Genomic DNA, 24,911 nt, shown 5'->3' with positions numbered 1-24,911 from the left:
TGCCTAAATAAGACCACCTCTCATTCTTCTAAACTCCAATGAGTACAGGCTTATCCTATTCAACCTTTCCTCATAAAACAATCCTTCCATACCCAGGGCCTGCATAGTGAACTTTCTCTGGATTACCTCCAAAACCAGTATATCTTTACTTAGATAAAGGGCCCAAAACTAATCACAATATTCTAGCTACGGTCTGACTCAAGTCAAGGTTTAGTAAAACCTCCTTACTTTTATGCCCCATTCCGTACAACAAGATGACCTGACCCAATTCCTGATGAAGGGCTTTTGCTCGAAGCGTCGATTTTCCTGCTCCTCGGATGCTGCCTGACCTGCTGTGCTTTTCCAGCACTACTCTAATCTTGACCCCAGTCAGATCCTTACTGACAAGTTTGACCTGCAACCTGTCTGCACTAAAAAGGATGTCAGTACAGCAGTACTGATAGTCTTTGGCTTGAGCTGAATTGCCAAAGCACTAACTGGTGTGAAACGGCTTGGCAAGGCAAATCTAGCCAAAACCCACAACTCTTTGGCCTCTACAAGATTCCACACCATGTCTCAAAGCTGAAACGATAATTTTCTCATCAATTGCACACCTTGTTTTGGCTGCTCTAAGCTTATTTCAGTGGACCTTGTTGAAGAGCTTTGTTTTTTGGTGCATTATCAGATTCCTGATTTTTAGGCCATCAAGAAAAAGGGTTATAATTAACTTTGTGTCTAGTTGCTATGATGTACAAACAGTGCACATACGTACACTTTGAAATCATTGTAATTATCTAGTAGTTGAAGTTGAAGATGACTAATTCCAGGAATTTCTTCTGTTCTTCCAGTAATTGTTCATGCTTTGTTTGTTGGTAATGCCAGCACTGAACTTAGCTGTCTACGAAATCTGCAGGAACATGTCAACCCAGCCTCTCTTCCTCTACTGCCACACTTGCTCAAAATGTAAGTAATTCAGTTTTGTATTCCATCCAGAAATATCTTAAAGTTGATCATTATTACTTGTGCACTCATAAAACTCAGAAGTTTTTTTTAGAAATCTTTAACGACAGGTGGAACTATAATTATAAAAGCTTTTAATTGAAAATGCTAATTTGTTTGCAATATGTAAATTTAAATTAGTTGCAGCTTTTTCTTTGATATCAGAAAATTCTACTTTCATATTTAGAAATATGTATTCTTTGTGGGTTTTCAGTATATTTCCTGCAATTTCCCCCATCTTACCCGAAAGAACTGTGACACTCTTTTTATAACAAGTGCCTAGCCTCATAGCCATTCTTCAAATTTGAGTGAGGGTGAGAGAAGTGGAGATTTCAATCCAGCAGAGGAGTTGGGTCCCGAAAACCTAGTCAAATAGGAATAGAATTTCTGCAAGTATTTTCCTGATCTTCTGAAATAAAATTGTGGGTACCTGGAATTCATCAACCTGGTTTTCATCAACCTTGTCCGAATATTAGAAACAGAAATTCAACCCAATTCTGTGTCAAATAGAATGCATGCGTTTAACCAGTAGAGCTGCTAGATTGTAATCTGAAGCCACAATTTGAGCTGCTTTTTTTAACCCTTTCTAGTCAAGTGAGGCTAGTGTATGACCTCAACTGACATGCTGGATTAAATCACTTAATGGGCTACTGACCATGGGCTGGAGTTAGATCAAATGAAAAACTTTCCTGGCCTATGCAATATCTCTCAGCTATTCACTATATGGTTTATTTAGTAACTGAGCCACCTGTATTGTCCTTATCCCATTCTTGGTAAATAATGCAGCATTGTGGCTCAGTGGTTAGCACTGCTGCCTTACAGCACAATGGACCCAGGTTCAATTCCAGCCTCAGGCAATTGTCTGTGTGGAGTTTGCACATTCTCTCTGTGTCTGTGGGTTTCCACCGAGCACTCCGGTTTTCCCCCACAGTGCAAAGATGTGCAGGTTAGGTGGATTGGCCATGCTAAATATGGGGTTACAGAGGTAGGATAGGGAGCTGGGTGTGGGTGGGATGCTCCTTGGAGGGTCAGTGTGGATCCATTGGGCCGAATGTTGTGCCAGAAAGCAGCACTGTGATCTGCAGCAGGAAATTCTGGGTCCACTCGCCTTTCGTCCTGTCCCCATAAGCAGCTGAAAGTTCAGCCTGAATATTAGGCATGAAAAAATCATTCCATTCAGTGCTTCCATAAAGAGCAATCTGTATTGGCTTCTGTTAAAAAACAAAACAGATTTGTATCATAAATAAATGGCTATAATTGAAGCAAGATGATGAAGAAAGTAATTAGAATTTAATTATTTAACTCTGGTCGAACAAACACCTGAATTTTGTATTGGACATCAATATTTATTACTTTAGTTTCTCTGGCAAGTAAACAGAATCTCATTTTTGTCAAAGAGAACTTGATTATTAAACGAAACACAAATTTATTGAACACCTTAACTTGTTTTTCCTTTCATCAAGGTGGAATATTGAATATTTTAATTTGTCCCCTCCTGTTTGGTTTCAGTATCACAGGCCACACTCTTGTGTGAATGTGATGCACTGGCGTTTGACAAGTGGGCCACTCTTTGTGGGGAAACAAAACTGTATACTAATCTTGGCAGCATATTTTTCTCATTTTGTGCTGTGAATTTCACATAATATCAGTGGTGTGAAGCGGGGAGAAATAACTAAAGAACAAAGAGATTAGTTTCTATCTTTTCATTTATCTCCATTGCATTGATCTATGCACATGTACTATACACATGACAGCCTCTCAATTTTCCTGATTAACAAATTGAAACTAAATAATGGTTGCTTGTATTCTGTGTTTTTAATTCAGCATCACTGGTATTAAGACATGACAAGTTTAGCTTCCATATCGCTATTTAGAAAGCCATATGATCCTTTAAGAAAAACTAATGTTTTGTTTCACTCTATAGGCCCTGTTATGATGAAGCAATAGTCAAGTCTGGAAAAGGAAGATTTATTTCACCTGCATTAAAAATGCCCATGGTAATGACTGCATTGTTGTGCAAAGAACGGACAGTTGCATTGGCAACAGAAATGATGCGGAAGTTTCACCTGAATACAGATCAGGCAGCTGCATTCAGACAAGTAGCTATAATGATGGCCAAGGGCGAGAGCCCCCAAGATCTCATTCTGCCAGTCACCGTTATCCATGGTAAAAACAATTAACTGCTGCTTAGATTTTTGTTATTGCCATGTTTTTTGTTTTGTCTTTCTCCATCACAACTCCTAAACTTTTATATTCCATTATCGCCTTTCAGTGGTATTTGATGCATATTGAAAGATTATCTAGCTCAGCCAGCACATTTGTATTTCTTGAACTGATTTTTGGACAATTTTATATTGGATCGGAATAAACTGTAGCAGACAAATGAATAGCGCTGCACTGTTCATTAGACTTGCCCTTGCACATTTAATTCGCTACAAATTACTGTTAGAGTGAGACTGATGTGCTGCAGCATCCTCTGCAGAGTCAAAGCAGATAGAAGCTAAGTGTCTCCTTAACCAGTTGGACTGAAAAATTGTTGATATACAGAGCAAGGAAATGCCAGAGCGGTGAAATCATCAACAGAAAGCAAAATAACAAGTTGGAAAGAAAGATTGAATTAAGATTAAAAGACATTTTTTTTTAGAAAAGTAATTTAAAAGACAAATTACACCACCAATTAAAATTTGAGGGAATGATAGTCAACTGACAGAGATGGTTTGGTTAAGATTTTATTTTCCAAAATTTAGCTGGGTACATTTTATTTCCACTGTGTTGTATTTTGTTACATTTCTATTCAGGTGTCTATGGAGCTGGGAAGAGCTATCTGTTGGCTGTTTTGATTCTATTTCTTGTTCAACTTTTTGAAGAAAATGATGCAGTTGCGGGTCCGAGGCAGGTCCCATGGAAACTTCTTATCTCTGCCTCTACTAATGTTGCCGTCGACAGAGTACTGCTTGGGTGAGTGAAATTTCAGCATGACAACTAAACATGGTGTCCCTTCTTTGAGTTGATTTTTCATAAGTGCTTTTCTGACTGCCTCCTGCCACAAAGGTCAGCATTGTGTTTGGAAGAGCTTGAAGATCTCAAGTTCTCAAGCTAGTCTGTAAGTTTGCAAGTCCCAGCCAAATTGGCAGTAATATTAGTTCTCAGATAAGAAGGAAGAAAAGTCGCTCTCTGTATCTGTTGCAATTAGAATTAAACAACCTCCTTGTTGGAAGTTTATAAATGCAAACGTAAGAACTATTTGCTAGGGGGCCATATAACTCCTTGAGTCTGATTCTGCCATTCAGTATGGTCACACAGATCTTCTGTCTCAACGTGAGTTTTCAACAGTGTCGATATCCTCTGTGTTGAGGTATATTTTTAAGTTGGTATGGTTATGTTCTCTGATCACACTATCAGAGAGGAAATGATGCAATATGTTATGCGATTCAGATTTAATCTCATATGGCTATGATGAAGCAAGAGATCAAAAATGCATATTAAAATGTTGTCTAAATTTGTAATCCTGCGCCTGACTCTGATCTCCTTAATAATTGAGTCCAAGTATTTGTTTGTGATCAAACCCTTATAAGCCTCATGCATTGGTATTTATTTGTTACTAAGCACAAAGACATGAAAAGCACCTTGATTCCCTGAGATCAAATATTCATCTGTTTCAAACTTGAATATGTTAAACCTTTAGAAATAGTCAACTTACACTTGTAAACTAACTTGTTCCTTGTGTAAGTCAATTCAAGTCTCTCTCAATATCAAAACTTACAAGTTTAAAATTTTTTTTTTAAAATTCTGCTTTTCTATTATCATCAAATAAAGTAACCTCACACTTCCCTAACGTATGCTCCATTTGCCATTTTGTTACCCACTCACTTAACCTGCATCCTACTGATAATATCCTTTCCCATCTAGCTCTGTTTCATCAGCAAACTTAAATATGTTGCTCTCTGTCTTCTTGTCTAAGTCATTCGTAAAAGTTGTTAAGGCCCTGGCACCGATCTTTGCAGCACTTCACTAGTCACAGCCTGTCAACCTGAGAATGGCTTATTACTCCCTCGCCATTAACATAACTTCTATCCATGCTAATATAGAGCCATAGAGTCCAACACGTCCATGCTGACCAGATATCCTAACCTAATCTAGTCCCATTTGTCAGCACTTGTCCCATATCCCTTTAAACCCTTTCTATTCATATACCCATCCAGATGCCTTTTAAATGTTGCAATTGTACCAACCTCCACTGCTTCCTCTAGCAGCTCATTCTATACACGTACCATCCTCTGTGTGAAAAGGTTGCCCTTTCGATCACTTTTATATCTTTCCCATCTCACCCTAAACTTCTGCCTGCTAAGTCAGGACTCCCACAACCCATGGAAAAGATTATCTCTATTATCTGTTATCTCTATTATCCATGCCTCTCATGATTTTATAAACCTCTGTAAGGTCACCCCTCAGTCTGTGATGCTCCAGGGAAACAAGCCCCAGCCTATTCAGCCTCTCCCTACAGCTCAAAACTTCCATACCTGGCAACATCCTTGTAAATCTTTTCTGAACCCATTCAAGTTTCACAACATCCTTCTGATAGGAAGGAGTACAGAATTGCACGTAATATTCCAAAAGTGGCCTAACAAATGTCCTGTACAGCCGCAACATGACCTCCCAACTCCTGTACTCAATACCATGACCAATAAAGGAAAGCATACCAAACACCTTCTTCACTATCCTATCTACCTGTGACTCGACTTTCAAGAAACTAAGAATATGTTATACTCAATTCCATGTGGCCTTATCTTGCTTCTGTGGTATTGTATTGAATATCTTATGGAAACTAACTATGTTACTAGTTCACCTGTGAAAGTCAGGCAGCAAAGAGGTGAGTGAAAATGTTAGACAGGGAAGTGACAAATGGACAAGTTGGGTAGCAGTGTGACAAGACGAGAAAGAACTTTTCTGTGGGAAAGGCCGCACGTGGATGGTAAATGAAAAGAATTTGGAATCTTTTTGGTTAAAATTCAGATTGATTTATACATGGATACATGGAAGAATAAGGGTTTTCTGTTGATTTCCATACAAAATCAACTATTACCCAAGTGTGTACAGTAGTGAAAATTTGGTGACCGTAAATTGGAAGGAACTAAAAATTTAAGACCATCACTTGGAGAACAAGGGATCATTAAATGAAATATTATCACACCAAGGGCAATGCAACATAGATTGCTTTATTATTAGTCGATGCAGCAATAACAAGCATAACATAATTTCCAAAAATAGATAAACATTTCAAAAGGACAAATCAGAAACAACAAGAGGAAAATACAAGGAAAAGGAACTAATGTAAGAAGCCTCAGGTGAAGATTTAGCATTACCAAAATGGTTTGAATGGCCTCCATCTGAGTTATATATTCTATGATCCAGTACTACCCAGGAGCATTCCCTTGGATCATTTACTTTTGGAGTGTTCTCAGTGTTCTTTTTTTCTCTATATTTCTTAGTGACATATTTCAGTTCTCACTGCTTTTCTGCTGTTAGTTCAGTAATATAGATGGCAGTAGTAGTTGAGAAATTTCAGAGGCATGTTTGATCGCATTGAAGTGATTATTGAGTTTAATTATAGTGGTGTTGAGAGTTATCTAGTTTATCAAAAGCAATTGAGAAACCAGGAAAGGGAGTTCAAAAAACAAAAGGTTAAAATGGAAGTAGCCAGGATTCATCTGTAAAGCCAAACATTTTTATCTGTTCTTTTCTTACAGCCAGTTACACAAAACAAGGTAAGATTTACACGTCATATATAGCACCAATGTTCATAAAGGCAGCCAAATTTATCAGTCAAGAAAGAGTAAGAGGAATAAAAATAGAAAAATTACAAATTCTGGAAATGTGAACTAAGGGCCAAAAGTGGTGACTGTACACAGTCCATTTTCAGTCTCTGAAAACTAGACAAGATATTTGTACAGCCCTTTTGCCAGATTTGACTGATAAAAGAACTCCTGTCAGGTAATTCATAGCACAAGGTTATTTATTTTGAAAGTATTTATGTGGAAATGATGTTTAAAATAATTATTTTGGGATATTCACGATAGTGGCAATCTGAATTGTTTAGCCTTGCTGAGCTCTGCACCCCAACCCAGGGTAGTAATATTTTTTCACCCCCTACTTTAGTTTTTTGGAAAAGAAAATTGTTAAATGATAATACAACTGTTTAAGTCCTTTATCGAGCATGTGAGAATGACTAAGGGAAGCAAACAGCCAAGTCTCAACACTCGGAACACTCGAAAACATCAGGCAGGCTCGAGACTGCAACTGGGGAAGCAGCTGTGAAGGGAATGCCTGCACAGCAGAACATAATGGAGGAACTTGGAGTTCTGACAGCTGATCCAGGAGATGAGGGAAGGAACTCGTAATCAACTGGAGCCCATCTCAGCCATGCTGCAAAAGGGACTGGAAGGGCTCAGGAAGCAGTTGAAGAGGTTGAGCGGCGTTCCATGGCGTCGGAGACCGAGGTTGAGTCCTTGGCAGGGCAGATCCAAGCCATTGAGAAACAGGTTCGGACCCTCACTGAACAGGTCAAGAAAATAGAGGTAGGAGAAAGAATATCTATGTCGTTGGCCTGCTGGAGGGAGGAGAAGATGGGCAGCCAGCAAGTTTTTTTGAAGACTGTTTGCCACAATTTCTTGGCTGGAATGCCAAGGCGGACCGGGTGAAGGTTGACAGAGTTCACCAGGTTGCGGTGCGCAAATCCAGTCAGGGTCGGCACCCTTGCCTGGTTCTGATACGGTTTCAATGCTAAAGGGACAAGCAGAGAGTCATGGAAACTTCTAGAAGGCTAGGAAGAGACCTGCAGGCCCTGACCTATCAGGGAACTAAGATAATGTTTCTCCAGGACTTTTCTGCGGCAGTGATTCATAAGGGGAATTTGTTTGATGAGGTTAAGAGAAGGCTAAAGGACCTCCGTATTCAGTATTCAATGAGATACCCAGTGGTGCTTCTTATTACTTACAAGGAAACCGTGCGGTCGTTTGATTCCTTGGAGCAAGCCAAAAACTTCTTGGACACTTTAAAATAACGTAGATGTACTTATGGACGTGGACAATAGTGTCTGTTTTTTTGTCTTACTTTTGCTTCTTTTACTTTCACTCTTTTCCCAAAGAAGCTGTTGTTGATGGGTTCTTTTTCTCTCCAAGCTGGAGTGGTATTGATATGTTATGGGGTGGGTAGAGTGCTCACTGTTTTTGTTATACCTTTGTGTTTACAATGTCCTTTGTTTGGTTTGTTCTATAGCTTGGATTTGGGGTGCAGTTTGAGCTGGAAGGGGAGATAGAGGTGTGTGTGGGAAATTTAAATGCCCTCTGTGGGCAGGGGTAGAGTCCCCCATTAAGTGCCTTTTGTGTTTTGTAGTCAGTTTTGTTTTGGTTGTTTTGTAAATAGACTCAATGAGTGTCCTTTTGAGTATACTCAGCATGTTGCATGACGAATTCTTCCTCTTGGGAGGTCAAAGGTGATTGTAAAGGATCATGGTTAGCAGCATTCTCAAATGGTGCACCTGGAACATCAGAGGGATTCATTTGCCAGTTAAAAGAAAAACGGTGTTGTTGAGCCTTAGAAAGAAGGTGGATGTTGCCCTGTTGCAGGAGACTCCTCTTAATGACAAGGAAAGAAGTTGCAGCAGGGTGAGTTTGATAGGGTGTTTTTCTCGTCTTTTAGTACTAGGAGCAGAGGAGTGGCAATACTTGTCCGGAAGGGTCTTCCATTTAATTTAATAGATTGTGTTAATGATGAATATGGTCGGTTTGTTGTTGTTAAGGCCCTTAGACATGGCAAGGAATATGATACTTTGAATGTTTACTGTCGTCCAGCCCACCCTCTTAAATTTCTGATTGGCGCCGCAGCATACTATTATAGGGGGGACTTTAATTATATGGGGGGTGCTATGGATCCTATGCTGGATAGAATGCCCAAAGGCCCCCCAAAGCTTTCTTCACAATCTAAGCAGTTGGGTGATCTAATGTGTGGAACTGGGGTTGGTATACATTTGGAGACGTTTACAGCCTATGGGCAGAGATTTTACATTCTTTTCCAATTCTCATAAATGCCACACATGGATTGATTATTTCCTAACTCCTGCGGGTTTTTTTTTACATTTGGTGGTATTCTGTTCGACTGGGGATATTGCCACCTCTGATCATGCCCAAAGGCCCTCCAAAACATTTTTCACAATCTAACCAATTGGGTGATCTATGAACTGAGGTTGGCATACGTTTGGAGACATTTAACGATTAAGATTAAGGGTGATGCAATGGGCTGGTACTGGTGAATAGATCCTTTCATCCTCAAGGACGGCAAGATTGTAGAATACTTCTCTGGGGAATTTGAAGCTTTTTTGGCCTCCAACTCGGGTACAGCTGGTAATACGTCCATTCTTTGGTAGCCTGCTAAGGCCTATGCTAGAGGGATAATTATTTCAAACTCTGCCAGCCAGAAGGGAGAGCAGCAGCGTCTGCTCGAGGCACGACTGAAGGAAGCTGAGACAGCATATAATAGTAGGTCATTGGTGACTAAGCTGCAGCAGATCACAGCTCTCTGATCCACCTTAAACTCCATGCCAACGCCAACAGGAAGGAAGGAACGTACCTTTGCGAAGCAGCGGTTATTTAAGCATTGCGATAGGCCAAGTAAATACTTGGCATATTTGGTCAGGAAGAAGAATGCTTTCCAGTCTATTGCTTTTAATAGGGAATGGAATGGGTCTTTTGCTTGCAATGCTAAAAAGGTTTTACTCTGAACTTTACCAGTCTGAATGCTGTGAGGACAGATACGATAAGATGGAACTTTTTTTTATGAATTTGGATCTTCCTGGTGTGTCTGCTGAACAGGCATCCCCCATTAGTTCTCCATTAAGATTAGATTCCCTACAGTGTGGAAACAGGCCCTTTGGCCCAACAAGTCCACACCGACCCTTCAAAGTGTAACCTACCCAGACCTACTTCCCTCTGACTAATGCACCTAACTCTATGGGCAAGTTACCATGGTCAATTCACCTAACCTGCACATCTTTGGACTGTGGGAGGAAACCGGAGCACCCAGAGAAAACCCACGCAGACACAGGGAGAATGTACAAACTCCACACAGGCAGTCACCCAAGGCTGGAATCGAACCTGGGGTCCCTGGTGCTGTGAGGCTATAGTGCTAACCACCGTGCGCCCCAACAGCACAAGAGATACAGGAGGTTTGGAGGCAAATTTAAAGTGGTAAGGCATCCGGCCCTGATGCTTGCCCAGTGAATTTTATAAAGAATTTGTAAACATACTGTCACGATCAATGCTAGACATGTATAACTATTCATAGAGTCGTGATTGCCTCCCACCATCCTTGAGAGAGGCTAATATCTCTCTTATCCTCAAGAAAGGGAAGACCCTGTGCTTCTTGCAGACCAATCTCACTTTTAAACTCTGATTTTAAAATTTTATCGAAGACTCTGGCATTGAAGTTGGAAATGGTGTTGCCCTGTATTGTTTAGGAAGATCAGACAGACTTTATAAAGGGTCACAGATCTTCTAATAATGTTAGGAGACTGCTTAACATGATTCAAGTGTGCCAGCAACGGTCAGTGCAAGGGTTGGTGGTTTCCTTGGAAGCTGAGAAGGCATTTGACTAGGTGGAATGGCCATTTCTTTTTTTATACCCTGGAGCAGTTTGGCCTGGGTGAAGTGTTTACTCGGTGAGTAAGGGTCCTTTACAGTGATCTTTGGCGGCGGTTCTCACTAATGGTATAAGGACTGATAATTTCAACATTGGTAAGGGCAGTCGGCAAAGCTGTACCCTCTCACCTTTGCTCTTCACATTGATGATTGAGCTGCTGGCAGAGGCCATTCGTGGGGACCCTAACATAGCTGCCCCAAAGGTAGGGCCACAGGTACATTAGATCACGTTATATGTGGCTAGGTGTTCTCATTTTTTCAAACCGGACAGTTTCGGTGCCTTATTTGATACAATGTATTAATTAATTTGGCTTTTTCTCAGCTTACAAGATCAATTTTTCAAAATTGGAGGCTATGCCTATGGGGGGGTTTTAGGGGAATACCAGAAGTTGAAGGTGGGTTCCCCTTTAAGTAAACAGAGGAAGGCTTTCTTTGTTTGGGCCTCTCTGTTACCCCTAGTTTTGATCAGTTATTCAAGGCTAATTTTGTTATTTATTAAACAAGACCTTCAAAGATGGGATGCCCTTCCAATATCATGGCTAGGTCAAGTTGTTGTTATTAAAATGAATGTCCTTCCTTGCTTATTATACCCTCTGCGGATGCTTCCCTTGCTTTCTTCCAAGACAAATGTTTCAGAAATTAGATGGTTGGTTTAGTTCTTTTATTTGGTGCTACAAGCAGCCACTTATCAAGTTTATGAAATTTCAAATGTCTCAGGGGTTGGGAGGAGTGGATCTCCTGGATGCCAGAAGGTATCAATTGAGCTCCCTTCTATCTTTTATGAGTGATTAGGCCTGTGAGGACTCAACGTCGATATGGTTGGACATTGAGGCCTCCCAGGCAAAGTGTCCTCTTATTAACCTGTTGTTTCTGGACAAAATGAGGATAGTTACGGAACATTGCCGCAATCCAATAGTTATTTAGACTGTCAAAACGTGGAGGGCAATGAGACAGATGGAGGGTAATATGTTTAAAACATCTTTCCATACTCCCATATGCCAGGTTTCCGGCCAGGGACAATGGATCCCAGGTTTAAGTCCTGGGCGGATAGGGGAGTCTCTTGTTTGGGTGACCTGTTTGAAGATGAAACGTTAATGTCATTTGATCAAGTAACTCATAAGTATGGATTATCGAGTAGGGACCTCTTCCATTTTTTTCACATCAGAGGTTTTATCTGAAAAGAGACTTCTGACTGAGTGTTATAGATCTGATTTGGAAAAGAAGATGCTCAGGCTAAGAACAATCTTAAAGTGAGTACTCTTTATCATTTGTTGGGAGGAGGTTCCTCGGGTGACATCGAGCAGTTGCGGGAGGTCTGGGAGAGAGATGTAGGGGCAGAGATTACTCTGGAAACTTGGAAGGACAGTGAGGAAGATTTTGATATGTAACAGGACCTTTAATGAGTAAATGAGGACTCATCTGGCCCCAGATTGTCTTGCAGAATTTAAGCAGGATGTGTCTTCAATGTGCCTCAAATGTAAAATAATTACGGGCACCCCCACTCATTGTTTGTGGTCCTGCCACAGGCTCTGTATGTACTGGAGCGCTGTGGCAAGAATACTAGAGAGGGTCTTGGGGACCGAAGTCAAGGTGGTCCCGGTTTCTCTTCTCCTGGGTTTGCCGAATTTATCTCCCTTCGTTGTACATGGGGAAAAAGCTTTGTAGCATCCTCACTTTTTGTGCGAGGCAGAACATTCTGATGTGTTAGGCATCTGAAAATCCCCCAGGTCTGTCAGGGTAGCATAAGTTAATTATGGAACACATTCCTTTGGACTTTCTTACAAACATGGTGCACCAAAAAACGGACAACTTTTATAAGACAAGGCAGCCCTTTTTGAATTATTTGGAAGCAGATCTGTCCGCCATTTTAATTAGGACTTTTGTCTAGCCCTGATGGTTTGGTTTAGTAAGCCTAGTGTCCTTAGAGGAAGAATTTTAAGCAAACGTGGGTTTAATAACTGATGCTCTTGAAGTTTGAGAGCTGAGGTCTTGTTACGCTGAGCGGTATTATTTATTTACTAATTTATTTATTGATGCATAATGAGTTTAGTTGAGAGTTCTTTTGTAGTGTAGTATAGTGTTGGTTTTTTGTTATAATGTTATATTTTCATATATTTGTAAATTTATAGTTTTGAAAAGAAAAATTTTTTCAATAAAATTTTTTAAAAAATAATTATTTTAGTTTTAAAAAGTTGTGAAAACATAACATTAAGTATTTAAGTTTAATAATAAATGTTAAGCATTCAAATTTTGTAGGTGAAGAGATAGGTTTAGATTAAAAAGACTCTTGAATGCAATTCTCTCATTAAGTCATTCAGACCTTCTTCACTCTTTCGTGGGGTGTATGCATCATTGACCAACATTTATAACCCATTCCCAATTGCAGTTGAACTATGTCACTTGCTGGGCCATTTTAGGAAGAGGTTAAGAGTCAACCAGTGTACTATCAGTCAAGTCATGCATAGGCCAGAGCAGATAAGAATGGCAGATTTCCTTCCCCAAAGGTCATTAGTGAAGCAGTGTTGTTTTACTATAATAGATGGTAATTTCATGGTCACCGTTACTTGACACAAACTTTCAGTTCCAAGTTTATTAACTGAATTTAAATTCCACTCGTTGTTTGGTGGAATTTAAATCCATGCCCCATGGCATTAGCCTGGACCTCTGGATTGCTAATCCAGTAAAATATTTGCTTCACCACTGTCTCCGTATAATAAATTAGTGTGCACTGGTTCCTGACTCAATGGGACAAAGGCCCAACAGTATTCCTAATTGGCTCAATATTGTGAATTCAAGTGATTATAGGACGAAGTCAAGAGAAATTCTTCAGCAATTAACTCACTGTCTAGAAGTGAAGTGGAAGCAGGTTCAATTGAATAAAAATAGGTTTATTGTCATACAGGAAGTAAGTGAGGACTGAAGATGCTGGAGATCAGAGTCAAGAGTGTGTTGCTGGAAAAGCACAGCAGGTCAAGCAGCATCCAAGGAGCAGGAGAATCAACGTTTCGGGCATAAGCCATTCATCAGGAATGAGCTTATGCCTGAAACATCAATTCTCCTGCTCCTTGGATGCTGCCTGACATGCTGTGCTTTTCCAGCAACACACTCTCAACTCTTATTGTCATACATACTCACACAAGTACTGTGAAAGGTTTACAAGTCGCAACTTAAGGTGCCATCTGAGGTACAAAGGATGTTGCGTACAGAATCTTAGTACAAAGCAGAAAAACAAAGAAAACTAAGTTAAAATGTTAAATATTACAGTCCTTCTTACTAAAAGGCAGAAAAACAAAGAAACACAGTTTACAGTTCACAACATAGTTCATATGCTGGGCTCGCAATGTTCCTGATACTGCTCTCACTGCCTCGGGCTGCCTTCTCCTACTTTTGCTGTTGGCTGCATGGTCTTGCTGTTGCTGCTGGATGCCATGAATTGACTGCTCCTGCTCTCGCCGTTGGCATTCAAAAACGTCAGTGATTATTTAATTGGAAATAATATTCAGGATGAATGGGAAAAGGCAAGAGGATGGCACTGAGCCACAATGCTCATTCACAGAGCTGATGAAGACATGAGGGGCCAAATGGCCTGCTTTGGCACCATAATAATAATATGATATCAAAAGAATCCTATGCCCTTCAGGTGGAGCATTACGTCCTTAAAGTACACGGATTGTATGTTCAACACATTATTGTCAGAGGGCCAACTCAGTTTATCTTCAGTTAATCCTTATATCACTGTTTAACTTTTCATTTTACAAAAATGAAAATGTATTTGATAATTGTTTTAGGGTGATTGTGCTTGAGAGTTGATCTCTTTATGTTTGGTGATCTTTCTGAACAAAAATGAAGGAAAATCTACCTGCTGGTAGGAAGCACATGTATGAATGTCAAATTGTGTACATTCAGAGATGAAACTTTGTTTTTAGTCCATAACATTTGTGCAGTTTACTGAAAATTATTGTAGGTACAGAATTTTGCACACTGCTTTAAGGTGGTGCACTAATCCAGTTAAAGGAATTTGCAGAAATGGTACAAAAGTGGCTTTATTTCTCAATTCATTTTATGTGATGAAGTAAATTGATGTGGTTTATTTCTTTTAATTAGGCTTCTCGAGCTCGGATTTGATAGATTTATCAGAGTTGGAAGCATTCGGAAAATTGCCAAACCAATTTTACCATATAGGTAAACACAATCTCTACATTTCTTCTCAAACTGAATGAAGCCCTAGTATAAAATATTTGTGTTGTAGATTGGGAATACATTACAATAATGGCAGGCTGATATTTGACTGTTCTGACTGCCAGTGGCTTTGAGCTCCTGATTGAATGTATCATTTTTACTGAAGTCGGAGGGATGCCTCAACTTTCAAGCAATCGCCACTCCTCCACTGGTCATAACACATTTTATTATTATGTGTTATTATGGTAATTAGTTAGGTTTTAGATTGTTTTGGATTAGTCTTAGAGCAATTCAGCTAGGTTTCTCTTGTCAAAAAAGAATAATAAGTTATTGCAAATAAAATTTGCTCAAACAAGTCGGCAATAATTATTGTCAAAAAAAAAGGGTACAGACAGTGCAAAGAAAGACAATGCATATACTCTAACATCTCAAACTTAACCTGAGGCAAATATAATTAACACAAACGATGATCGAACACCCTACTGCGTCAAGTAACAAATTCAGTCAAACGCATACCATGGATTCTCAGCAGTTTTCCTAGATTTTAGTAAGACTGGGTCACAAAATTTCATTAAAGCTTCACCAGATTGTGGTTCTTCACTTTTAATGACCTGGCCTTTAAACTCCCCCAATAGCCTGTTTTCTTAACTCTTAAATGGCCAGCATTCCTGGGGAGGACGAAGAAACTCTGAAGCTCTCTTTGAAGTACAGCAGCATTGACCTTAGTGTCTAGGAGGAGCTTGCTGCTATTTGTTCAAAAAGATGAAAAATTATGCATGAAACTGTCTCACATTTTGAGTCACAACATAAGATTAAACCAAAGCACTGTCAGAGAGGGAAGAGCTCTGATGCAGAGTCATCCAGACTCGAAATGCTAGCTTCCTGTCTCTCCACAGAAGTTGACTATGATTTTCAGCGTTTTTGTTTCCAGTACAGAGAGGAAAGAAATGGAAACAAATTCAAATCTCTGGATCCTACTGCCTCTGAGAGCATTGTACCCTGTGTGTCAAAGATCTTTTGTTTGCGAATCAGCCTGTCCAGTCACATGGAAAACCAAAGGAGAAACTTAAACCCTGAGTAGATAGTATTCGCAAATTTAGGGACAGACACCAATGATTAATATTCTGTCAGGTGTATATGTATCCACTGTGTATAAAACATTAGTCGGGACTGTGATGGAATATTTTCCATTTGTCAATATTCCAAAAACATCCTTCAGGAAAAAGCAAAACACTTAGTCCATCACTATAAACATTCCCTGCCTCCACCAATGGCATATAATAATGCAATGCGTATCATCTGTAAGGTGGTTTGCAGCATTTGCAAAGGTTTATTTTGACAGCACCTTCCAAACCCACAATGTCATGAAGGAAGGATAAAGGATAATCAGCGCATGGAAACACCACAGCTTTCACACTATTGTGGTGTATAATGCCATTCTATGATTTTAACTGAGTCAAAAACCTGAAATAGCCTCCCTGACAGCATTATGAAAATAACCTTAACATAGAGACTGCACCTGACGCCTTCTCGAGAACATTTCAGCATGCACATTCCATGCTGATATTATCAACTCACCCACATATCATGAATCCATTCTTCTGACTCTCAAACATCCTCTCCCTACTCCCCCAACCCTGGATCTGTCATGCTGTCAGAGATCAATTAGGGCCATTTCTACTATGTAATACTTATTATAGCCGTAGCCAACAGACATCTTAGCACAGTGTCTCATCAGAGAAGTACTTAGTAGCTGATCTTAAAAACTTTTAGAAGATTGCATACTTTTTTTTAAACAATCATTTAGTTCGCTTTTCCACCTTCTAGAATGCACTTTATGTTGTTGAGAGTTATTGACGATTACACCCGTGCTCTTGTCAGTACGGTGCCCAGTCAGCCATAGTATTGAGAGTTGGGGATGAGTGTGTTTTCAATTTTCCTTTTTAAGGCAAAGTGATGGCTTAGTGATATTATCACTAGATTACTAATCTAGAGACCCAGGTAATGTTCTGGGGACTTGAGTTTGAATCTTGCCATAGGATATGTTGGGATTTTAAATTGAATTTTTTAAAAAATTTAGAATTAAGAATCTAATGCTGACCATGACTGTTATAAAAACCCATCTTGTTCACTAATGTATTTTAGGGATGATTTCCTTGCCTGGTCTGACCTACATGTGACTCCAGAACCACAGCAATGAGGTGTACTCTAGGCAACTAGAGATGGGCAATAAATACATGCTACGCCAGACATACCCACATCCTGTGAATGAATAAAAGAAAAGTCACTCCCTGTATGAACTGACTCATCTCTGTTCAGTGAGATCAATATTGGAAAATCTTTGTTATTATAGATTTAGTTTTATGGAATTATTCTGTTTATGTTTTATTAGTTTACATGCAGGTAGTGACAATGAAGAGCTACGAGAGCTGCAAGCACTCATGAAAGAAGACCTAACTCCGGTAGAAAAGATGCATGTGAGAAAGAGTATTGAGCAACACAAATTGGGCAGGAACAGAGCTGTGCTAATGGAGGTGAGAGTTATGTTTTAGCATGTGACATTTTTTGAAATAAAGTCCTTTAGCAATACAGGGATTTGTAAATGTGGCAAAATGTATTTGTTGCTAAATGCGCATGAACTTAAGCTTCCTCTAACTTGGCTTTATGGATTATTTTTGCTGATGCACTATGCGAGGATATTTTTGCAAAACACTGAATTTGTTCATAAAGGAACTTCCAATTTGACACATATTCATCCCACTTCAATGGAGATTATATAGTGAATGTGTAAGCAGTATATTCAATGATAAGTTGTTACTCCAAGATCGCTTATGTGATTTGAATTTTTATTTTGCATTTGATGAAACAAAGATGTTGCATTTATGTTGCACCTCTCACGAACTCAGAATGCCCCGTAGTGCCTCATAGTCAAATAAAGTACTTTTGTTGGAATTAGCGAGTCTTGGAACATTGAGCAACATGGCCATTAACCGCAGAGCAAGATCCTGCAAACAGTATTGCGATAAATAGTTTGATATGTGTTTCAGTGATGCTGAATGAGGGATAAATGTTGACAAGACACTGGAGAACATTTCTGCTCTTTTTGTTTTAATATGACATGGTGGGTGGGGTGGGGTGTTTCTTCCTGGTGCTGCATGTGTGTTAATTTGTGCACATTTAAGAGATGGGGCTATTGGGCGTGTTTCAAAAGGCAGCACCTAAATTAACTGAGTGGCTAGCTCAGCAATTTCTCACCCACTCTCAAGCTCACCTCTTGGAGGGTGGGCACCAAAACTGACAACCTGCCCACCACATGTAAATAAATAATTCAAGGTCAACTGGATTTGTTGGCAAGCTTATTGACCTGAATAATGTGCAGCTTATACCATAATCTGTCTGCTATGTGCAGGTGGGGAGGAGCGGGAAGGCCATTCATATACCCTGAGTGAAGAAACAGGGAGGCAAGAAACGGAGGCCACTTAATTCTGTACACATCAGGGCACCCCCATCCCTGGATATCATCCACCCCTCCCACTGCCAATTGCCCTCCAAAACTGGCTACTAACAACAGAAATATGTGCAACACCATTGGTTTTATTGATAAAATGACATGTCTTGCGGCCAAATTTGCAGCCAGTATGTCTTATCAAGACCTTTTACCAATTGAGTCCAAACCTGCGCTAACTCTACACCATCCATTATTTTTCCAGTGTGGAAAATGGGACAATGATAGAAGCAACAGTGGAGGCAAATGGGCAGTTCGTTTGTTGCTGTCTCTGAGATCAGCTAACCTGGTCCAGATAAGATATCAAACCAGCATCAGAAGACAAAATACTACATATGCTGGAAATTTGGATTGAAAACCAAAAATAATAGGGTTGATGAACAACCTATCTTTGTAGCTTGTTGCTGGGCCAACCGGTATTGTTGCACACCAACCCCTCAGAAAGCCAGTATGCTATGTTTCCATTTGCCCTTTTAACATTAAAAGCATCTGTTTTAAAGTCTGTCTTCAGAAATTGAACTGCCAGTGTTGCATTTGTGAATAAGGGGGCAGTTGAAATACATCGAAAGATTAACCAGGACCAAACAAAAGTAACCCCAAACTATTGCTTGGGCTTTCATTCGTCTCTATGATTGAGTTTGTGGTAATGGGAGATGTTTACTATTTTGCTTCTGACAGATGGCTGTCTGAGATGGAGGGACAGTGTAAGTGCTGGGGACTGTTTTACTTCTTTGAACTGTTCATTATGCAAAACGTCTGCACACACAATTCTATGACTCTTTCTCCTTATTTACTTTTTTTTTGGTTTCTGCCTTTGTGTAGGTGCGAGTGGTAGGAGCTACCTGTGCTGCATGTCCTTTCCAGTGTATGAACAACCTCAGCTTTCCATTGGTTTTGTTGGATGAGTGCAGTCAGATCACAGAACCAGTTTCTCTCCTTCCTATTGCAAGGTATTGCTGATCTATAGCAAGCTCATCGATTTGTGTTTAAATAGCCATACCACGCTTCACAAATCCATTGTGGTGCTTGTCTCTCCAACACACATGTAAATTCATAGATTGACACACGGTCTCTTAGAACTAAAAAGACGCTACACACTTTGCAGGATATATGTACTTTGTAGCTTAGTAATCCACAGATGTTCCTGTTTCTGAGAATCCAAAATGAGGAACCTTTTAGGAAAATATCATTTGAATCGGAAGTTTAGATTTACCTGACGTGATCCATTAACAGTTCTTAAAAGTAGCCAGAAGAAGTATCCCACTGCACATCAATTGCAATGTATAAAATTTAAGAAGCCACAGACTTTAACCTGGTCTGTGATCAGTTGGCTGATCTCAGATAACAATAAGTAGGCTTATGGCTATGTTAGACAGGGAAAGAAGAATTATATTAACGATGTAACTCTGAAAGATCAAAACTGGATTTTTCATTTCAGGTTTGGATGTGAAAAGTTGATCCTTATTGGCGACCCCAAGCAATTGCCACCTACAATTCAAGGCTCCGAAAGTGCTCATGAAGCTGGCCTGGAACAAACTCTCTTTGACAGAATGTGCCTGATGGTACAGCAATTATCTTAATGACATATTTAAAGGGAATAGCTGTGAACGATGGCTCTCCACAAGTTAAAGGGGAAGCAATGCATATTTTACAGTAATCATAATCTTTTAAACCTTAATGAACCTGCTTCAAAATGGAGGATATCAAAAAAAGTGAAGATGACTAATTTCCATATATCTTTGCCAATTCTAGCTTCCTTTGTCAGAACACTGGATTAGGCATTATCATTGTGGGTCTTGAAAGCAAGCACAAAAAGTGCTGAGAAGGGCAGCACGGAAGCTCAGTGGTTAGCACTGATGTCTCGCAGCACCAGGGTCCCAGGTTTGATTCCAGCCTCTGGCGACTGTCTGTGTGCAGTTTGCATATTCTCCCCGTGTCTGTGTGGGTTTCCTCCGGGTGCTCCGGTTTCCTCCCACAGTCTAAAGATGTGCAGGTCAGGTGGATTGGCCACGCAAAATTGCCTGTAGTGTTAAGTGCATTAGTCAGAGGGAAATGGGTCTGGGTGGGTTATTCTTTGGAGGGTCAGTGTGGACTTGTTGGGCCGAAGGGCCTGTTTCCACACGAGGGAATTTAATTTAATCTAGCATAGTGAGACAGTCAGCAGTTATGAAGAGAACAGAAATGTCAGATTTTAACATATGAGAATGGCTTGCACCTATTTTTTTCTGTTCTCACCATGTATGCTGATTTAATATGCTTTCCATTTCCAGCACCTCTCTTTTTATTTCAGATTTCTGGCATCTGCAGACCTTTGGTTTTTGCATAGTAGTGTGGTTGTTTCAATTATCATTGTATCCATGTGAAATCTGTGCAATAAGATCACCCTTCAGCAGCTCAGAACTGTGCAACTGTACTTTCCCCACACTGAAAAAAATGCTACTGACAAGGGAGCAAAGAGTACTGTTTCATATTGATCACTATATCGTTTATTTGTTTCTGATTCACAGCATTGACAGTTCTTTCGGTTTTTAATTTGTTATTATTAATATTGATTGAGTATTATAGATAAATGAATTTAGATCACTCACATTTGATCATTCAAATAATTAAAGCCTTGCAAGTCATTGTTGTGCAAACTAACATTTACAAAGAGCCCCTGGATATAATATGAATAAAGGCTGCGCAAGATGTAGTTCTGCATCTTAACACTGTAACCTTGGTATATCATTCATACCTGTGAAGGTTTTGTTTTCTCACTTGTGCAATACATACCCTGGATTTTCTAGTATACTAGGCCACAAAACTGCATGAACTGATAAATTTATTCTATAAGACCATTGTCCACTGAATCAAATTTGACCTTATGATTAATTAGTAAACCATCTTACAAGATGTAGTATACTCATGCACTTAAAATATTAAATAATTTAACTCACTTTTACCAGTTATGAGTCATATATTTGTCCATCTGTACTATCTGTCCCAAGTGTCTCTGCAATACCAATTATGCAGTATAAACTCACTCCCATTCAGATTCATAGTTTTATCGATTCAGTCAGCCATCTGTGCCAACCGTCTCAGCTGTGGAATCTGTTAGCAACACCAGCTGCAACCAACATTGTATTAGTAGTATGTGCTCGTTGTGCCAAGTACACATTAAGCACAAAAAGAATATTAGAACTCTTGTTAAGAAGTGGCCAGTTTCAGGGCTAATGATGTCCATGCTTTTCCTTACTTTATTTGGTAAGTACTTCTTCCTATCTCATTTAAAAGCAAAATCTCTTTGTTACGGTTTCAACATCTAGAAAGAAATAGCATTACTCTCAGTATTGGTCAGACAGATTTTTTAAAACTTTTGTTTGAAAGCAACTATGAACCATCCATGTGAATAATTTTGTTCGAATTGATAATCCTTGTGATTTTTTTTCTCTCCTTGTCCGTCAGGGCCATAATCCCATTATGCTAAGGACTCAGTACAGATGCCACCCTGCTATAAGCACGATAACAAATGAACTCTTCTACAATGGGAATCTTAAAGATGGACTTTCTGCTTCAAATTTAAACCCTCTGTTGGACTGGTTGCCTACTCTTTGCTTTTATAATGTTAAAGGACATGACCAGGTAAATATTCCATAAGAGGAAGCAGCAACTTTAATGGTATTACACAAGCTGAAGATATTTTTTTCTGAATTGATGTCTGCAATACAAGTAAGAGTTGATATTTCCCAGTTAAACAATGGACATTGTCACCACCAGTGGGCACAGTGGTAGTTCTGCTGCTGGCTGCTACAGTGACAAGTTAATGTGTGAACTTTCCTTACACATATCCCCAGCATCACATCTGTGGCTTTTGCCAAATATTGTTAAAAGTAATTGTTTACTGCAGAAAATATGATTTATAATCTTTACCTACTGCTGCTTCCATTCTGGCATGGAGTTGTTAAGTTGCTTACTTTTTTTTCTTTACAGTGTCTGTCAGTACAGACTGACTAAAAGTATTTATCACCATGTATTGTTTATTTATTTGATTTTTTTTCTGTTGGAAATAACATTACTTGCTAAAATTATAACTTTTGAGTAAATGAGTAGATCGTTTGGTCTTTGGTATAATCTTTGGTTCAGGTCAGTATGAATTATTTTCAAAAAGATGAAGACCCTGTTATATCCTACATGCAACCTCACTAAACTCGAATTGAAATGCAGTGTTAGGTAGAAAAATCAATGGTGTGTGCAACTGCTTTGATGTAAGGCTTTGAAGGTATGAGATACTGTTAAAATTCATTGCTCCAGGATGAACAAGCAAGCTGAGTCATAAAGTAGCAAAGAAGTGCAAACTGAATGACTGAGGATAAGTCCTAAAAGTTCCTCCATCTTTTACAACCATGAATTTTTCACCAAGGCTCAGGACAGGGGGTACATTGTGGCCCATTAACAGGATCCTGGGACTCTAGGGGGTGAAGCCATTGTGCTCAAAACAGGGCAGGGCCAGCCAACTGCCTAGGCCTATACAATACTAGGCCCCTGATTTCTTCCTGTGACCCTCCCTCTCACATTAAAATTCCCCTTTCTCCAATTAAGATTACTCAATGCTTCATCAATTTCTGGGCTTGGAATTACATTCTGTTTGTTCGAAACTTTTGTCATAGACTCATAGTCATAGAGTCATAGAGATGTACAGCACAAAAGCAGACCCTTCATTCCAGCTTGTCCATGCCGACCAGGTGCCATAATCTAATCTAGTCCCACATGCCAGCACCCACCCCATATCCCTCCAAATCCTTCCTATTCATATACCCAACAAGATGCCTTTTAAATGTTGCAATTGTACAGTCTCCACCATTTCCTCTGGCAGCTTATTCCATATACATACTGCTCTCTGCATGAAAAAGTTGCCCCTTAGGTCTCTTTTATATCTTTCCCCTCCCACCCTAAACCTATGTCCTCTAGTTCTGGACTCCCTGACCCCAGGGAAAAGACTTTGTCTATATATCCTATCCATGCCCCTCATGATTTTATAAGCTTCTTTTAGATCACCCCTCAGCCTCTGACACTCCAGGGAAAACAGCCCCAACCCATTCAACCTCTCCCTGTAGTTCAAATCCTCCAACCCTGGCAACATGCTTGTAAATCTTTTCTGAACCCTTTCAAGTTCCGCAACATCTTTCCGATAGGAAGGAGACCAGAATTACATGCAATATTCCAAAAGTGGCCTAACCAATGTCCTGTACAGCAGCAACATGACCTCCCAACTCCTGTACTCAATACGCTGACCAATAAAGGAAAGCATACCAAATGCCTCCTTCACTATTCTATCTACCTGCGACTCCACTTTCAAGGAGCTATGAACCTGCACTCCAAGGTCTCTTTGTTCAGCAACACTCCCTAGGATCTTACCATTAAGTGTATAAGCCCTGCTAAGATTTGCTTTCCCAAAATGCAGCACTTCGCTAAATTAAACTCCGTCAAAAAAGTTTAAAATAAAGCTTTCTCTGCAGTGCAAGATGGATATAGTTCATCTGATGAATGCAGTGATGAAAGGACTGTGTTAGCAATTTTGCCTCAAGTTGGATGCTGTCATGTTAATCCATATGTAGATGATTAGTTACTTGCCAGGAATGAGTAATTAATACTGAATAAAATCAATGTAACATACCAGCCATATTTCATGATCTTACCAAATAAAAAAAACATAAACACTAAGTATCTCATTAAATTTATAAAATATAAATGTTGCATGATTTTGTTTTGTTATAATTTGCATTCTGATCTGTCTAGGTGGACATGGATGGCAGCTGCCATAATCTGGAAGAAGCAACATTCACTGTCAAACTTATCCAGTCTCTGATAGCCTGTGGAATTAAAGGATCTATGATTGGAGTGATAACATTATACAAATCTCAGATGCACAAGGTGATTACGATATTTGTATTCACATTTTAGAATTGTTTTACAAATTGTATTCTATTTATACCAATAGGTGTTTGGTAGTGCAGAACTTGAGCATTGCTGAAAAGGACCCATTTTTATCAAAGCTTATCACCTTGCATTGTCAGAACATTTTGCAAGAATACCAACTCAGGGTGAAAAACAACACTTCTACTCCACGAGTGAAGAGTACAGACTGGTTGCAAGTGGACTCTGATTGGTAAAGATATTGCCCTGGAGAATGCATTTTTTAATACTGATTCATAGTTAACTGTCAGGGGTTGTTGAAGTTTTAAACACAGCAGACTAGCTCTGATTAGTCAAGGCATTGCCCAGAGAAACGAACCAGAGAATGGCTGTCACCTATTTTATTGAATTGAAACAAATGCAGTGTGTGTATACAGTTAGTTCTGCTATAAAGTGGTAGTTCAGTTCTCATGCAATTCCATGTTATAAGAAGATTGTGTAATAGCAGCACAATTTAAACTAATGGGGCCAGAATTATATTATAATCAATACGTGCTTTAAAAGTTCGTACTTTAGAAACCATGTCCCCAATTCATCAATCATGTTATAGCGAATTCACATTAACGAAACACGCATTATAGCAGAACGACTTGTATGTTCTTTCT

General features: G+C 39.5%; 1 protein-coding gene across 6 annotated transcripts in view; it reads left to right on the top strand.

The window, feature by feature from the left end:
- The window catches only part of LOC140485480 (5'-3' DNA helicase ZGRF1-like), a 92,209-nt gene that overhangs the window by 52,343 nt on the left and 14,955 nt on the right, over window positions 1-24,911 (top strand). For all 6 annotated transcript variants that reach the window (XM_072584131.1, XM_072583781.1, XM_072583870.1 and 3 more), the window contains 9 exons: window positions 828-942; window positions 2,903-3,144; window positions 3,777-3,936; window positions 14,775-14,852; window positions 17,242-17,383; window positions 19,177-19,304; window positions 19,793-19,916; window positions 21,799-21,975; window positions 24,130-24,264. In XM_072584131.1, coding sequence (XP_072440232.1) covers window positions 828-942; window positions 2,903-3,144; window positions 3,777-3,936; window positions 14,775-14,852; window positions 17,242-17,383; window positions 19,177-19,304; window positions 19,793-19,916; window positions 21,799-21,975; window positions 24,130-24,264 — 1,301 coding nt within the window. The remainder of the gene's footprint in view (window positions 1-827; window positions 943-2,902; window positions 3,145-3,776; window positions 3,937-14,774; window positions 14,853-17,241; window positions 17,384-19,176; window positions 19,305-19,792; window positions 19,917-21,798; window positions 21,976-24,129; window positions 24,265-24,911) is intronic.

The sequence above is a fragment of the Chiloscyllium punctatum genome, chromosome 1 (assembly GCF_047496795.1).
Source record: "Chiloscyllium punctatum isolate Juve2018m chromosome 1, sChiPun1.3, whole genome shotgun sequence".
NCBI classification, from domain to species: Eukaryota; Metazoa; Chordata; class Chondrichthyes; order Orectolobiformes; family Hemiscylliidae; genus Chiloscyllium; species Chiloscyllium punctatum.
The sequence above is the reverse complement of the archived record's forward strand: the minus strand, read 5'-3'. Positions and strand labels throughout refer to the sequence as shown.